We start from the raw sequence: 17,987 nt of genomic DNA on the forward strand, positions 1-17,987 counted from the left end.
CAAGTTCTACACAAAGAGCTAGTGAGAAGAGCAAACTCTTGACCCTATTGCTTACAGTTAAAAGTTCTTAGTTCTGGCAGCATTAGTGCTGACCAACCAATTGTTCCAAACAATAAACCTTTCAAAAGATGTAAGCAGCATCTGTGGGTTTGGAATTTCCAAGTGCTCTCTCAGCACTTCAGGAGGGGTTTAAATATTGGTGTGTGACTAATGTTTTTCAGTGCGATCCAGGGGTATGTTGTTGAAGATGTACTAGTGAAAATAAAACAATTTTTTATAACTAGCAACTGGTAACCAGTATCACCTATGGGTAGGCCTACACATAGTTCTTATCGTGCTGTAATTGTGTGTGTGTGTGTTTGTGTGTGTGTATGTGTGCTTGTGTGATCTGATCTCTTGTAAGTGTGTTTAATGTAATGTATCCCAATGTTCCTTGCCAATTTCGTCAGCTACAAGAGTCTGTCCACACGTACACTGTCACATTATATATGCCCACAATATAGTACCCCCTATTCTTCAATGAAAATTCACCACATACATTTCCTGTATTTTTATTCAAGCAAAGGCATGGCATACGTCTATACACCTTTAATACTCTCAACAAGGGAACCAAGTTTTTTTGGCACCATTGTTAGGTCCATATTCAACAACACACTTACAAGCGAACACACGCACAGTCGCCACACACGTAAAACACACAAACACATGCAGGCAAGCAGACACACACTAGTTAGTTGGCGACACTCCCACCCACCCACCCCCCAAACACACACACACACACACTCACAAGCGAACATGCATACACAGAAAAGCACACATATACACAAAAGAAAACGCACACATGCACACACTCATTTACATACACAAAAGTTGCAAGAGTAGGAGATGGAGACAATTTGACAAGCGTGATTTATTTTTGTGTGTAGAGAATGTGCAGGACTGAGCGGCGGTCATATTTTGTACCACTTTACGTCTATTTCCTTAATGAATGAAAGACTCCTTGAATTGTTTTGATTTTGTGTATTGGAATGTGCCCCACAGATTTAGTCGTCATCAGTTCTATTGTCATTCAACAAAGAATTCAAAACATGAAGAAAACACACCAAGGACATGTTCTCAATGGTAGATATTGGCATGCTCACCACCAGATTACAACCATGATAACATTTGTAATAAAATACTTTCTTTCAAAAAATGTTGTTACATTGTACCTTGTTTATAAAACAGTGAAACATATTGTGGTGCAAAATTCTGGATTTGCTTGAAAGTTCTCAGGCAGAGTCAGAAGTCAGTCAGAAATATTTATCTTTATAAATATATATAGCTTTATCCATGGTACCGTGGGCTTACGTTGGGTCGCTAACAGGTGCAATCTGAAAAGATACAATACAAAGCCACTTATTTTTATACCCCCCTGTCAGGCTTTCAAGTTCCATCTCCATCTTTGGTATGTCAATCGTCTTATTACCCCATTACCTAACTCATCAACAGTGGCCACAAGGATATATCCCCTAATGTTAAAGAAAAACACAATCGTTTGGAGTAATAAAAAAGATAAAAGCAATTGGCCTAATAGGCAATATATATATACAGTCTGTGTATTAATTAGGAAAAGGAACCAGAATGGCATGTGGTGGTGTGGGAGGGAGGGAGGCTGCATTCCTCCACGTCAGTTTTAATAAGGAGGAGATACAGAGTAAAAACCTGAGAGCAAACTATGCAGACAGAAGCATCAAAAGGCCAGATTATGTGTCAACATGCAGTAGCAGTGGCCGTCAGACTTCTGCTCTTGTTGCAATTAGCCTTATCTGTTATTTCCATAACCAAACAGAAATAGGCTAAACACTAATAGGCTATAATAAAGAAAATAAGGAAAACGAGTAGTTCAATAGGCTACATAATTTATGATTTTTTTTTTTACAAATTCATAACAGCACATATTGCAGATGCATTGCATTGTGATTACTGTGATGTGTTGCATATTCAGGCATTCAGTCATCCCATCACTTTTCAAAACTGCCACCATCATACCCGTGCCAAAGAAATCATCACCATCATGCTTCAATGACTACCGTCCTGTAGCACTCACGCCCATAATCATGAAGTGCTTCGAACGGCTAGTCATGTCACACATCAAAGCCACCCTACCCCCACCCCCTGGACCCCTTCCAGTTTGCATACCGAGCCAAACGATCCACGGAGGATGCAATCTGCTCTGCCCTCCATCCAGCCCTCACCCACTTAGACAATAAAGACTCATATGTGAGAATGCTGTTCATAGACTTCAGTTCAGCATTCAATACCATAATACCACAACAACTCATCAGCAAACTGGACAAGCTAGGATTCAGTACCTCCCTCTGCAACTGGCTGCTGGACTTCCTGTTGCAGAGACCACAAGCAGTAAATGCGTGTCGGGGACAACACTTCAAGCACTCTGACCCTGAGCACGGGGCCCCTCAAGGGTGTGTGCTCAGCCCCCTGCTCTTCACACTGCTAACACATGACTGTACAACCACTCACAGCTCCAACCATCTGGTGAAGTTTTATGGATCGACACAACACTGGTGGGCCTCATCACTAAGGGCTTATGAGGCTCACTACAGAGAAGAAGTAGACCTGCTGGCTAAATGGTGCAAAGACAACAACCTCCTGCTAAATGTCAGCAAGACCAAGGAGATTGTTGTCAACTTTCAGAGAGGCCACAAACAACTGCCACCACTGTCCATCGACGGAGATGCTGTGGAGAGAGTGAGCAGCACAAAATTTCTGGGGTGCACATCAGCGGCGACCTCTCCTGGACCACCAACACAGCATCACTGGCTAAGAAAGCCCAGCAGCCTCTACTTCTTGCGCAAATTGAAGAAGGCAAGTGCCACGCCCCCGTCATGACTACATTCTACAGAGGGACCATCGAGAGCATCGCCTCCAGCAGCATCACAGTGTGGGGCGGAAGCTGCACAGATCAGAACAGGAAGACCTCCAGCGCACTGTTAACACAGCTAAGAGGATCATTGAGCACCACTCCCCTCCTGCAGGACATTTACACCACCCGCCTCACCCGCAAAGCACTAATGATTGTCAAGGATACAACCCACCCTGCACACAAACTGTTCAGCCTCCTGCCCTCTGGAAAGCGGTACAGGAGCCTCCGCCCCCCAGCACCACCAGACTGGCAAGTAGCTTCATCCACCAAGCAATCAGGATGCTGAACACTCTACCCACTCTCCCATCACTGACAGCCCCCCCACCCACCAGCCAGCCAGGAACCTAGGAAACTAGGATCCTGTCTACCCTAACCCCCCTCCCCCCCAACACCGCCCTGTGGAACTGCACTGTGACTGCGCAGCCTAACGTGTTGGTGCTTCACATCAAGCCTGATATACTTGAAATTACTGCATACTGCATATCAATGTAAATATACAGGTCACACAAGCACAAGTTTAAACTTCATGTAACTGTTAAGACTATATAAATATACAACACAACTACCTTTATTTTTTTTTTATATATATATGTCCTATATTTCTATTTTGATACATACATGTTCTATATTTCAGTCTTGCACTTTAATTTAATGTTTATTGTCTATGACTATGTCTATAGTATGTCTATGTCTGTATTTAAAGCATGTCTATGTCTGCATGGGAAAGTAAGAAACGAAATTTCAATTCTTTGTATGACCAGTGCATGTAAAGAAATTGACAATAAAAGCCGACTTGACTTGACTTGACTTGACTTGATTCTGGATTAAATCCAGTGCCATGTTAAGTAAGTATATATACTCTTTTGATCCTGTGAGGGAAATTTGGTCTCTGATTAAGTATAAGTATATATACTCTTTTGATCCCGTGAGGGAAATTCGGTCTCTGCATTTATCCCAATCCGTGAATTAGTGAAACACACAGCACGTAGTGTACACACAGTAAGGTGAAGCACACACTAATCCCGGCGCAGTGAGCTGCCTGCATCAACAGCGGCGCTCGGGGAGGGGTTAGGTGCCTTGCTCAAGGGCACTTCAGCCGTGCCTACTGGTCGGGGTTCGAACCCCGGCAACCCTCCGGTTACAAGTCCGAAGTGCTAACCAGTAGGCCACGGCTGCCCTCTGATTATGTTGAATATGTTCGCTGATGACCTGATAAAAATGCCCTTTTCTTTAGAATGCATGTTTGTAGGCTGGTTTGACAGTGCAGGGCTTAAGGTGGCAGCGTGTGTTTCAGTGAAGACAGTGTGAGGTGAAATTGTATCTATTTCCAACACTATTCATAAACCGAATGTGGCAAAATAATATTTTTTTCTCAATTGCATTGTTTTTGTGATCGTTTGGAGCCCAAATCGAGATTGAAATTAAAATTCCATCAATTACACAGCCTACTTCATTGTAAAATGTTTTGGGTGTCTACATGAAGTGCTATAACATGCTGTTGTTGTTTTGTTATTTCCCCTGACTTTGTAGTCTGCAGAGGAGAAGGTGCCTGTGTGGTACATCATGGATGAGTTTGGCTCTCGGGTGCAGCACTCCAACCAGCCGACATGCTGTATGGCGCCCTTCTTCTATGCCCCCCCAGCAGATAGCCTACACGGTGCTGTGGCCCTTACAGGACTTGGAGAATGGAGGTACACAAACATGCACAAACACACACACACTCTTTGTCACTCTCTCTCACACACACAAATATCTTAATTACAGAATGATTTGATCTAAATGTACCCATAGGTGATATATTTGGACTGGTTACTAGTTATAAAAAAGTGGTTTATTTTCACCACTAAATCTTCAACAGCATACCCCTGGATCGCATTGAAAAACATTAGTCACACACCAATATTTAAACCCTTCCTGAGGTGCTGAGACAGCACTTGGAAATTCCAAACCCCCAGATGTCGCTTACATCTTTTGAAAGGTTCATTGTTTGGAACTATTGGTCTTATCTTTTGTTGGTCAGCACTAATGCTGCCAGAACTAAGAATGTTTAACTGTAAGCAATAGGGTCAAGAGTTTGCTCTGCTCACTAGCTTTTTGTGTAGAACTTGGTTCTGCTGACTCGTTATCTTAGCAGGTGCAAGGCCGAGGTTTTTTTTTTGGTTTTTTTTTCACTGGGTCACAGAGAGACTTTATTGGGATACAGAGAGTAGAAAGAGAATAGCGCCAGTAGAATAACTTCAGTAGCCTATGTTAGAAGTTATTTGTTAAAATTGTTATTTAAACATTTTATTCAAAACTCTTAACCGTAATGTTTTGCTAGCCATTAAGGTTACATAAATACATGTTTTACTGTTTCAGTCTCTTTCTCCTACCATGATTTCTTCATTTCACGTTATTTATTTGACCACAGTTGCATTCCACTTTCATTTCAGGTTTAGGTTTGAGGTTTATCAGGTTTATTGCCAAGTAGGTTTTCACATACAATGAATTTGCTTTAGTCTCAATGTGCATGACATAAAATAATTGAAACACATAAAATACAATAACACAATAAATAGAATAAACATGTTCAGTCGAGACAGACGACCACAAACTAAAGAAAAACAAAACAAAGTGCACAAAGACACCGAGACAGCCATTGCGGCGACAATGACAATGACACACAAGACAAAGATGCCAGACGGAGCAGCGCAATCGCCAGCATACGCGTGACACCAAGATACAACAAACAAATGAGCAAATAATAAAAAGTAAAACAAAAAATAAAACAAAATGTAAAAATCCATGTTAAATTAGTCCAATTGTTTGCATCTATTGCACCGGCTGAAAAAATATTAGGCCTATACAGTCCATTGCGACGAGAGGCGCAAAGCATCCGGAGTGTAGGGAGTTGGTGTGTGGTGAAGCGGGAGACACCAGGTGACTATCCTCCTCTGCTGGACGTTGAGAGCGATGCTTGAGCAGACTGCTGGAAGGTGCTGTGCTGTTTAGAAGGCTGTTGGCAGGCAACAAGCAGGGCAGAGCCAGTGACTGCGAACCTCATTGCAGATGCTGGCTTTGCAGGAGCAAAATGCGAAGAGCTCAGCGGCAGTGCACCGTAAGGCCTTCATGACCAAACAACACAAACAATCATAGCCTAGCTAGCACAAAGCCTCAATCTCCCAGCTGGACAGTCAACCGACTAGGATCCCAGCGTAGACAGGTTGGAAAGGGAGAGAGACACTAGTAGGCAGCAAGTCTTCAATAGCAGTGCAGTAAGTTATTTTACTGTCTAGTAGCTTCAACAGTGCAAACCAGTTACCAGATGTCTCGCTGATGGCAATCGGCAGAAAAAGAAACTGATCACCAAGCAGAAGCTGAAGCTGATCACCAAGCAGCGCAGATAGAATGCAAAGCGCGGAGGGCAAACTTCAGGTAAGAACACAGTAAAAGTATGGAAAAACAAAATAAACAATTGAAATAAAAAGGTTATCTATAACTGTGCAGCTAAACTAAACAAGAATTAAAGAAAAATAATCAGGAATAAAATAGTAAATGTAAACAATCTGAACAAAAACAAGTCAGACAGAGCGGCTTGAGCAGCCAGCGTCTCCGTTGCTGGGCAACCTCATTTAGATGACGTTTCAGCCTTGAGGTTTGTTCATGATCAATAATAGACAAAGATGTTTTTTCAGAATGCTGCAGGATGTCCCATTAATATGGACAGACCTTCCCAGCGTTTGGAGGTCTGATATTTCTGTCTGCTGCAAAAGAATGAATGACCGCTGCTAGTGGCAGTGGAAAGGGAAAAGTCAGCAACCTTGCTATACAACATTTGAAACTTGCCATTTCTATTTGTGTGGTGAACTATGTATTTCTCAGTAAAAGCCTCGAAACGGTAACAAAATAATTTTATTTTGAAAAAAGAATACACTGGTTCAAAACTCAGAGAAAACTATTCAGGAATAATAAGATTCATTTGCATAATAATAAGCTTTAAATAGGCTAATAACCCTATTACCTCAACCAGTTCTTGCACTGAAATAGTTTTTTATTTTACCTTGTCTACATTATACTTTACTCTCCTATTTGTCCATATTATTTATGCTGGTCTCTAGACCTTACTCTTGCACTGTTGCGCTGTTGGACTAATGTTGGACTACTTTTTGCACCTTCACCATGACACTCACTCTCTTGAGCACCTTGCCATGCACACATAACTAAAGGACTATGGTTGGACTACTTTTTGCACCTTCACCATGACACTCACTCCCTTTAGCACCTTACCAGTCCCGGCCCTGTCACTACAAGCGTCTTATGCTTGATCACCCTCAAGCACATTGGACTTTCTTAATTTAATTTATATAGTGTATTTAGTATTTAGTTTTGTTAGTTTTCTTATCTTTCTTATCTTCTACTGTCTTTATTGTACAGTGGAGTTTAGTTATATGTTTATACTTATACTTATGTTTACCATTTCTGCTGTAAGTGCATGTTGTGTGTGATGTCTGTATGCTACTGAGACCCTTGAATTTCTCCTTGGGGATCAATAAAGTATCTATCTATCTATCTATCATCTTTATTTGTTTAGCACCTTTCATATATAGAGGGCAGCTCAAAGTGCTTTACATTTAAAAACATTTAACACTATAATAGAGAAGAAAATAATAATAATACATGTTGAGGCTAACGCAGCAAGTTGTTGCTGTAGTGTATATATATATATATATATAGGCTCTGCTAACAAATGCTTAGGCCCTGTTGATGTGGACTCTAAGCGGTTAGCCTTAGTATGTTCTTAGTATTTGTTGTGATTATATGAATTTATACAGACATTTAACGATCGGAAATCTGCCAGCCTTAACCCTTATATGGCATGTGGCTGATATGGCATATGGCAATAAATTGAAACAACAGAGAACATGTCCGATACGGTTGAGTATGTGACCTCTTCAGATACCTGTGGGAGAGAGACTGGTTTTCATCTCACCAGAAGCTTTTACTCCACAGTGTGTGTGTGAGTGAATGAGAGAGAGAGTCCTGTTCGTCCTGTCGGGACTGTGGGACAAAGTTAATTTATGGCACTTTAATATTCTGCAGTATAATGTTTTATTTTATATCAAAAAGACCAAAAGGAAAGACCAAAAGGATAGACATGGAATGCATAAGTGAAGAGAAGTCTTGACTGTAGGAAGAAATTTATATATATATATATATATAAGATATATATGTGTGTGTAAGAGCCTTTTCATGTGTTCTGTGTACTCTGAACCTGTAATGTTTTATCCTTTTGTGTGTTCAAGCTATACAGAGAAGTGTAGGGAGGACAGACTGCTGAATAATGTTTGGCATTAATAACATTCTTTGTCAGGGTGACTAGGCCTGAGAGTTGGTTTGTTAGGATAGGAGAGGCCCTGAGTTGGCATTGCCATCTCCACCAAGAGGTTGGCACTTCATTGTATGTTAAGGTCAAAGGCTTGTGTTCAATGTTTAGAAACGTGGTGATGTGGCCGAATATTTGTCATGTCACAGGGGAAGATGTAATGCTCTGTCCTATAAAAAGTGTGCCTTTTATTTGTTTCTTCAGACTGCGTCTGTTAGCAACATGACGTAGATCTCCGGTATCGTGTATAAAGCTCTCTATAAGTATAAGTATATATACTTTTTTGATCCCGTGAGGGAAATTCGGTCTCTGCATTTATCCCAATCCGTGAATTAGTGAAACACACACACAGCACACAGTGAACACACAGTGAGGTGAAGCACACACTAATCCCGACGCAGTGAGCTGCCTGCTACAGCGGCGCTCAGGGAGCAGTGAGGGGTTAGGTACCTTGCTCAAGGGCACTTCAGCCGTTCCTACTGGTCAGGGTTCGAACCGGCAACCCTTCGGTTACAAGGCCGAAACACTAACCAGTAGGCCACAGCTGCCCCTCTGAGATTTCTGATCTGACTACCGACTGGCTGAGACTTTGTTTGACTGATTCCTAAAACCCAGATCCAACATGACACAACTTGATGACAATATTGAACGTTGACCATAGGAAAGGCACACACAATGAACATACATATATACTATAATGACCACCAACATAGGACTTACTTAGTTAAACATGAAACATACCGATCTGACATGAAACAAAAACTATATGCCAAGTAAAAGCAGTTGGCAATGCCTTTTGCAGATGACAATGTCTTTATATAAATGACAGACACCCTTGTAGTCGGTCATATTGCTGGATGGATTTGCCGCCATCGATCTGACTGCGCAGGTGGTCTATTAGGTTGCATACAACAAAAGCCTAGTCCTTGTATGTGCCTGCCTGTGTGCTGACATGATCTAATGATGATTGCGCGGTGGTACATCAGCTTCTAATCAAATTGCCATAATGCCTTTTCCAGAAAAGCCTAGAGGTCAGAGACAGGCCACCAGCCCCATGGGATTGTAGGGATTGTAAACCTCCTAGAGGTCAAACCAGGGGCACTGCCAGCTGTGACTAGCCTGAGAATGAATCCTTTCCAGGGCCAACTGAAAGTGATGACATGATGATGGAGGACTCCTATTATCAGTAGTCCTGGTGGGACGAGGGGCCAGGTGGTAACTGGTGAGGGTGTGAAGTCAAAAGTCTGTTTTTTTGTTAAGCGACCTTGGGTATCTTGAAAGGCACTCTATAAAAGAACTTGTAGTAATAGACACTAATTACATTCAGAATAGCGACAGGTTCAAACACACCTGGCTCCACAGGAAACAAACAAGCTCACCGATAGCCTTTCGTGCAACTATTCAATTGTGTGATCAACGACAGCTTTCTTGAGTCTCAGCGTGTCTTCTTCGATCAGGTTTTTCCAGTGTGCTATTTGTTTTATTCCAGAGTGCTAATTGGTAGTGTAGATAGCTAGTGTGGTTCTCACAACAGTCTCGGGGAGCGAGTGTTTCCATTTTAGGCCAGAGGCTTCGCCCATCTAAGAAAAAGAAAAAAAATGTATCAATCAACAGTCCTGATCCAACCGTCAAGCTTTATTGAGTGCCACTTCAATACAGACATTGATACGAAAACACAACACAACATTTTCTTTGGGCAACCAAAGAATGCAATAATTAATTAGTTCGAACCTACATCAATAAGTGGCACACATAGCGTTCCATAAGAAACAAAAGAAACACTAAACATATACTCATACATAGTAAATAAACATATCAATTAACCCATGGGTACATCAATACACACATCAAAATAGAACAATAGACCTGTACAAGTAGAATAATAGACCGGTCAAGAAAAGTTATACTTTCCAGGAAATGGGATACCCAGTACCTGATGGAGCGTAGCCTGTAATTTACCAAAATCTTCTTACTTTGCCGAAGCCTGAGGTCTGAGCCTGAGCCACACTCTCTCTCTCTCTCTCTCTCTCTCTCTCTCTCTCTCTCTCTCTCTCTCTCTCTCTCTCTCTCTCTCCCCCCACACACATTCCCTTTCCACTTCTCATGATCATGTCTAATAAAGACTAAAACACTCAAATATATAGCTTTAAAAAGGTTAATCTTAATACAGGGATGCAGAATTAAGACTGTTACACCTTCAACACCACATCAAAACCATTAGTGGTCAAAAAAACTCCAAGACAACCCAATGGTGAGACTGCGGCTTTACTTGCACACCAGACTAGTTACCTACATGCAGTGTTAAGTAACAAGCTCAATTTCTCTGGGCCTAAGTCCACTTGTTATACCTCAACACAGATACATTTAATCAGGAGCTGTCACCTATAACAATGATCCACTGAACCGGTTAGTATTAACAGAGACAAGGATATCACGAAGCCCCTTAGCCTTCCCCTCTTGACCTATGCCATGTTTGTGATGCCCCCTGGGGTCAGCAACACCAAAATACTTTACACCCCTCTCTCACTAATTAGAAATTCCATAGTGCTTGTATTATTACCTCTAGTGGGAGGTGTCAGGGACGAAGACATATATACATATATAAAACACATATACTAAAACATGTCATTAAATAAGAAACTTCAAACCATGCCATATGTTTTATGACATGGCACCAGATAGGGCAGACATTTCCTTGCAATATCATACAATCAAACTCTGCCCTTTGTATACTATAAAATTCTATCACACATTCAAATGGCACCAAATAAGGTAAATAAATGTCCTTGCAATTTCATACAATAAGTAGCATCCTCAACATGACCGATGGATGACCCTTGTGTGGTGGAGCATGGGAGAAAGTGGAATGTAGAGATAACAAAAGCAGGGGGGCAGATGACTGTTAATTGGTTGTTTGCCTTTTCTGCCTGCTGCCAGGAAGCACATAGTAACCTTCAAATATTCCCCAAAGGAGATACAATCCTGCTAGATAATGCTTTGCCACTGTAGACTAGATCTAACACTGTGGTTTCTACCTTTTTTCCTCTTCCGCTCCTTTCTTCTGTGGTGTCAAATTTTAATTAAATAATACAAACTCAAAAGAAGTCCGCACAGCGTGGATGAATACTGCAGATGATGGCTTTAATGCATTCCAGAGCATGGCAAGCAAGCAGAGCAATTCCAGAGCGAAGCAAGCTACAAGCATCATGTCTTTACACAGCTTATATAGCCCTTTTCAGTAGCATCATTTGTTTTTGTTAACTCAGAATAGAATAGAGCTCCTATGTCCTTCCTACCATTTTAGGCATATGTGCCTAGGTACTGTATTCATTGTATATTTCTACAAGTGACCTCTGACCCTGCTTGAACAGCCACTGAGGCTTACCACCCTCCCTAGGCCTCTATGCCCTTATAGGTACTAGCTGCATGCCGTAGTTAAAATTACCTCCTGTTGTTTACCACATCACCCTCAGACAGTTTTTCCCAATGTACAGAATATCTTTTGATAAAACTAAAGAATGACACTTCCACAACCAAAAGACCCATGTCTGTCAATGGCAATGCCATTTACAATTTATTATCAAACATATTCTAGATTAAAAGATCAGATGTGGAACTGTCTGTGGGGAGAATTAATACACACAGTAGGGTGACCAGACGTCCCGAAAAATTCGGGACAGTCCCGATATCCAAGCAGTGGTCCCGAATCCCGAATCCTGCCCTAATTGTCCCGAAAATTATACTCAATCAGAATACTGAGTAGTTATTTTCTGATAAACATTAAAAACTGTCCGTAGAGAGGTTGAGTCGACTGCATGCAGCCCCCGACGGCAGCTAAGTGTCTGAATGCAGCCCCGGCTACTTTTCTTTTTTGACGTTCTATAATTAGGCGCAAATATGCACTGATTTTAGCTCGTTTCCATTCATTCCTTAACACGGCTGATGTACCGGAACCCCAACACGCCGCTAAAAAGCAAAAGCGCCTATGCAGGTACCGGGAGGAGTGGGTGGTGGGGTACCTGTGGATTGACAAAGCCTTAAGCGACGAGATGAAAGCATTCTGCAAAGTGTGTAGAAGAGAGTTTGGTGTTTCTCACGGAGGGGAGGCATCATGTGTGCAAAAAAAATATGTTCGGCCTAATGTCCGATGTCGTTTTAACATAGCCTAATCTACTTAATCTAACAATTATTTTGTATTCATACTTAATGACCCATAGTTTTGGCAAGGCTTGTTATTAGCGTTAGGGTAGGCCTATTATCCTTATTCTGAAAGGTCTGATTTGCACTGTTACACAGTCATTGTTTTTTTCTTTCACAATGACTGTATTGTGAGGCAGACTTGATGTTTGAATAAAAATGTGTTTTGGTACAGGTTTGAAAATTCATTATCTTTTATAATAGGCTAGTCTATGTAGGCCTACAACCCCGTGAAAAAAAAAAAGCGTCCCGAATTTTAGCCAATCTCATCTGGTCACCCTAACACACAGTCATACTGGTAACAATGGGACAGATGGGTATTAGTTCAAAACTTTAAATCATCATAATGAATGACTGACCTGCTGACTCCTGTCACACCTCTGTAGACTACAGTGATCTACAGGTGAATAGAAAAAGTTTGAGGGGGAAATGAGAAATGGTCTATGGTGTCATTGATGTTTGGTGTTGCTAACAGACGCAGTCTCATGTTACAGAGAAAAAAAACACTTCTTATACCCTCCTGACAAGACAGACAAGACATGACATCTCCATTAATGGTACGCAAACCATTTTACGACCTTGTTACTTAAACAGTTGATCTTATCTATAAGGTTGTATCCCCTACAACCGACATCTGTGGAATCCAGTCAAATATTGACCCCGAGGCAGTAAATAAGGCCTAGGTGCCAGCCCGTCTGAGCAAAGGCCTGGCAAAGCTTCTCCAAGGCACAACACAAGCAGCATGGTTCAACAAACTCCTTGAACATGAAATTCCACAGATGCTGGACATAAAGGCCTACGTACAAGGCTGGCGACGCTACAGCAATTTATGACAGGCGACCGGCAAGATGAAATAGAATCTATTGAAGTGAATGGTGCATAGCACACAGCAAGTGGAATGAAAGGGCAACTGTTGCCATCGCTCCACACTTTTCTATTTTTCAGGGCGAGAAAACAGCTGTCTGGCCACTGAATCGATGGGTGATCGCGTCGCCAGCAGTGCGTGTAGTAAAGCGATTACTGAATCCCACCTTCGCGTTTGACTGTTGTTTCGCCTGTCCTGTAGTTTTTGCACTCAAAAGTTAAAAATGATAGTGTGTAACTGTGGAACTAACTTGGTTTTGTAACAGCGATGGTTGTTTTGAGTTCTTAAATAAGCAAATAAAGCCTTGACTAATTAAAATTCACTACTTTGCACACATTTTGTCTGGCACTGCAGGTGAAACTTCAACATATCACCAAATGACTTTACCACAGCCTGCATGAAGACAGTATTTCCCCCTGAAATGTTCAAATATAGTATTGTTTTTTTTGTTTTTGTTTTTTTTTGGGGGTCATTCAATCATTGCACAAAACATGATAAACAATTATCATGAAATAACAATTATTAACACGATTGTGATGTTGCCAACCAAATCACTGACCACAAACAATAACAGGACAACTTAAATGCTCACAAAAATGCATCACAGGATATGTTCACAAACATGGTGACTTAAAACACCACAGATAATGCACTGGAGACAAAAGACACCATGTACATGAAACACAGCAGCAGGAAACAATCTGCCGGAAACTTGAATTTCCCCTAGGGATCAATAAAGTATATCTATCTATCTATAAATCTATCTATCTATCTATAGGGCACAGGGTCAGGTTGCATGGGAGCAGCAAGCTTGATGATTACCAGCCACCATACAACGCAGCCTAATTGCTGATCAAGTTTAGCTGAAATGCTGTAGAGGGAGAACAAGGACATAAGTCACTTTTAATTGTTCCTCTCGACCGGCTAGTGTAAACCAAAATCTCGAAATTGACCAGTAACTTGGAGAAAAATGTTTTGCATAGTGTCTTGTCTTAAACTGCATCATTTTGATCATAGGCTCCTCCTTATCTAATAACTAGGACTATTCATTCTATTTAACTAGTTTGTTCTTTGCCAGTAGATCTTCATCAATACATGATTGATGATCATTTTGATGATACAGACAGCCGTTCCTTATATGTGAAAGGGGGATAATAAAGAACTGATTCTTAGGTTGAAATTTGTTGAATAGCCTATTAAATATTTGCATGAGTGTGAGGGTATTTCAATAAATCGGTAGGCCTAAATCAGATACTTGCTACCCATATATATATTTTTTATACTTTTATTTTTTATTTGAAATGTCTGCATTAATGGGGGCAGTAGGCAAACATTAGGCCTACGTTCGTTTTGCACTTCAGATTGTATTCGGTGTAAACACACAAGCATGCGTGGAAGCCTGGAGTTGTCAGTAGCGTTCTACCTTTGAATAAAATGGGAGTATTACGGGAGGCTACGTTCGCTACAGCTATATTTTGCATATTGCAGCCAATACCTCAACTGGGCTAAAAGGCATGTTAGGTTACCTTTCCTTCTGTCACTGCATTCTCAGAATCTCATCCTGTTCCTCCTATCCAGTGAATTCGGTGGATAGAAGAACTAATTTCTTCAATCTTTGCATCTTGGCTGGCTAGTCTAAACTTTCAGCTTTTTCTGCGCGCTCTTGGATTTGATAGAAGTGACTACTAGCGAGTCACAACGCGAAACTGCTAACGTTGATTGGAGGTGTAGTTTTTATGCTGCATTCGCGACGTGATTCTATGGTTTGCACCAGCTATTGTTTCTCGATGTTGCGGTGTATTTTGTAGACAAACATTGACATGGTTAAAAGTCACCATGTGCCTAAATATTTTTTTGCACTCTGTAGTAAGAAATTTTGGCCTTAAATGTGTTCACCATATAAGTGCGTGCTATATTCAACCATTTACCCTTTTGGTGTGGTCTGTGCAATGGTGAAGAAAGAGATTTATTAAGTGAAGGAGAGATTTATGAGGTAACAACTGTGGAATTCCATGTTCAAGGTGTTTGTGCAGCCATGCTGTGTGTGTGTGTGTGTGCCATGCTGTGTGTGTGTCCTCGAAGGAGGCTGGGTAGGCCTAGCTCGACAGGCTGGCTCCCCTAAGACCTTATTTATTGCCTTGGGGTCAATCTTGACTGGATTCCATAGGCCTTGGTTGTTATGGGATACAACCTTATAGATATGGTTGACTCTTGGTAACTATGTCGTAAACAAGTTTGCGTACCATTAATGGAGATGTCATGTCTTGTCTGACCTGTCAGTAGGGTATAAAAAGTGTTTCCTTGTTTGTAACATCAGACTGCGTCTGTTAGCAACACGACGTAGGTCTCCGGATTCGTGAATAAAGCTCTCTGAGATTTCTGACTTCACTCCTGGCTTTTTAAGGTGTGAGCAATCAAGGTGATTAAGGGCCCGTCCACAAGGAGACGCTTTTTGGGTTAAACGTAGAGGTTTTGCTTCGTCTTGGCCGAGCGTCCAAACGAATCCTGTAAACGCACTGCCCGAAACCGCACCTTTTTGAAACCTGGTCCCAGAGTGGAAAAATCTGAATCCGTAGCCCTTTTGAATTCGTTTGGACAGCGAAACCGCACATCCTACTTGCGTATCGATGATGTCATCGCCACACCTCAGTTGCCCTGGACTTGACACTTATAGTAGGCTACTGCCTAACAATACTATGCCTAGTTTTCATACATGACATTACCTACGATTACACTCCGTAGGATAAATATCACAACTGGTGCTGCGCAGCGCCAATAGCTTATGACTTGGTGGACTGAACACTGTTTTTCCCGGTGTTTTTTTATGCATTCTCGCTACTGTCAGTGACGGAGAGAACTTAAGTTATTAGGGAAGTGCGGTGTAAGTTTACATTAATTTGTGCGTAGTGCCGGTGTCATTCATTTATTTTACATGTCTTACAACATAAATGAATAGTGAAGTCAGATATGAGCATACAAAGACGCTTAGAACTCATGTTAAGCCTATAGATGCGCACTAAATGCGAATGCGCGATTTGATGCAAGCAAAAGTATCGACTGTTACTAACAAAGGTATTATAGCAATAGTATAAATGTGGCGACCGAATAGCCTAGTACGCCTAGCCTTTGCACTTGCGGTGATAACCAAAACTAATGTGAATCGCGGACTATCCTACAACCAAAGAAAGTAAAGGAGATTATTTTTACCTGCGTTAGCCAAATAAAGGACGGGACTGCACCCTTCACAAACCGTAAAAATTAAGTTTATTAGTTTTACAGTTGACTACAGTTGACAGTTCACTATAAGTCCACACAAACAATTCTGGTTTCCTTGCACTAGCCATTTCGTTGTAGCCTATTCTGTCTGTTTGTATAGCCTACAGCGCAAGCTTTGGTCAATTTCTGTAAAGAAACAGTGCCACCAATAGGCCTGGGATATGAAGTAACGTGTTGAGTCGTGTTGAGATTGATCCGTTTGGACGCAAATATTCTTAAGTATATATAAGTATAAGTATATATACTCTTTTGATCCCCTAAGGGAAATTTGGTCTCTGCATTTAGCCCAATCCATAAATTAGTGAAACACACACAGCACACAGTGTACACACAGTGAGGTGAAGCACACACTAATCCCGGCGCAGTGAGCTGCCTGCATCAACAGCGGCGCTCGGGGAGAAGTGAGGGGTTAGGTGCCTTGGCTTCAGCCGTGCCTACTGGTCAGGGTTCGAACCGGCAACCCTCCGGTTACAAGTCCGAAGCGCTAACCAGTAGGCCACGGCTGGTCGTGAGCTGTCTGCAACAACAGCGGCGCTTGGGGAGCAGTGAGGGGTTAGGTGCCTTGCTCAAGGGCACTTCAGCCGTGCCTACTGGTCGTGGGGTTCAAACCGGCAACCCTCCGGCACCAAAGACACATCTACAGCAGTTTCTACAACCAAATTCCAAGTACCGTCAACACGATTACTCAAGGCCTAAGCCTGTGACATCTGTGACCTTGTTGTCTAGATTAGACTGGTGTGAGGATCATGTTGCTAACCGATGCAAAGATCTGTTAGTGAAACCAATATGAGCATATTAATATTATGTTGTAAAGAGATGTAATGAGTTTGCTATATAATTGAGTAATCGTGTTGACGGTACTTGGAATTTGGTTGTAGAAACTGCTGTAGATGTGTCTTTGGTGCCGGAGGGTTGCCGGTTTGAACCCCACGACCAGTAGGCACGGCTGAAGTGCCCTTGAGCAAGGCACCTAACCCCTCACTGCTCCCCAAGCGCCGCTGTTGTTGCAGACAGCTCACTGCGCCGGGATTAGTGTGTGCTTCACTTCACTGTGTGCTGAGTGTGTTTCACTAATTCACGGATGGGGATAAATGCAGAGACCAAATTTCCCTCACTGGATCAAAAGAGTATATATACTTATATACATTTCAAGTGACTCTGTGAAACCCCAGGCATTCCCAGACCCCTTCCCCTCCGTCTGTGCTCACAGACACATAAACTGCTTTCAAACGTCCTCTGCACTACAGTGGTATGCATACGTTTAGACCCCCATGCTAAAAAGAGGAACCTTTTAGGAATCAAAAGATCATCTTTTGGAAATTGATCGTAATGCCTTAAAAAAAAATGAGAAAAAAATCCAA

At 41.8% G+C, this 17,987-nt stretch overlaps 1 protein-coding gene across 1 annotated transcript in view; it reads left to right on the forward strand.

Moving 5' to 3' along the window:
* ttll12 (tubulin tyrosine ligase-like family, member 12) overlaps window positions 1-17,987 on the forward strand; it is a 47,701-nt gene that overhangs the window by 10,365 nt on the left and 19,349 nt on the right. The window contains 2 exon segments of the mRNA XM_048268390.1: window positions 4,457-4,561; window positions 4,563-4,617. Coding sequence (XP_048124347.1) covers window positions 4,457-4,561; window positions 4,563-4,617 — 160 coding nt within the window.

The sequence above is a fragment of the Alosa alosa genome, chromosome 17 (genome assembly GCF_017589495.1).
Source record: "Alosa alosa isolate M-15738 ecotype Scorff River chromosome 17, AALO_Geno_1.1, whole genome shotgun sequence".
NCBI classification, from domain to species: Eukaryota; Metazoa; Chordata; class Actinopteri; order Clupeiformes; family Clupeidae; genus Alosa; species Alosa alosa.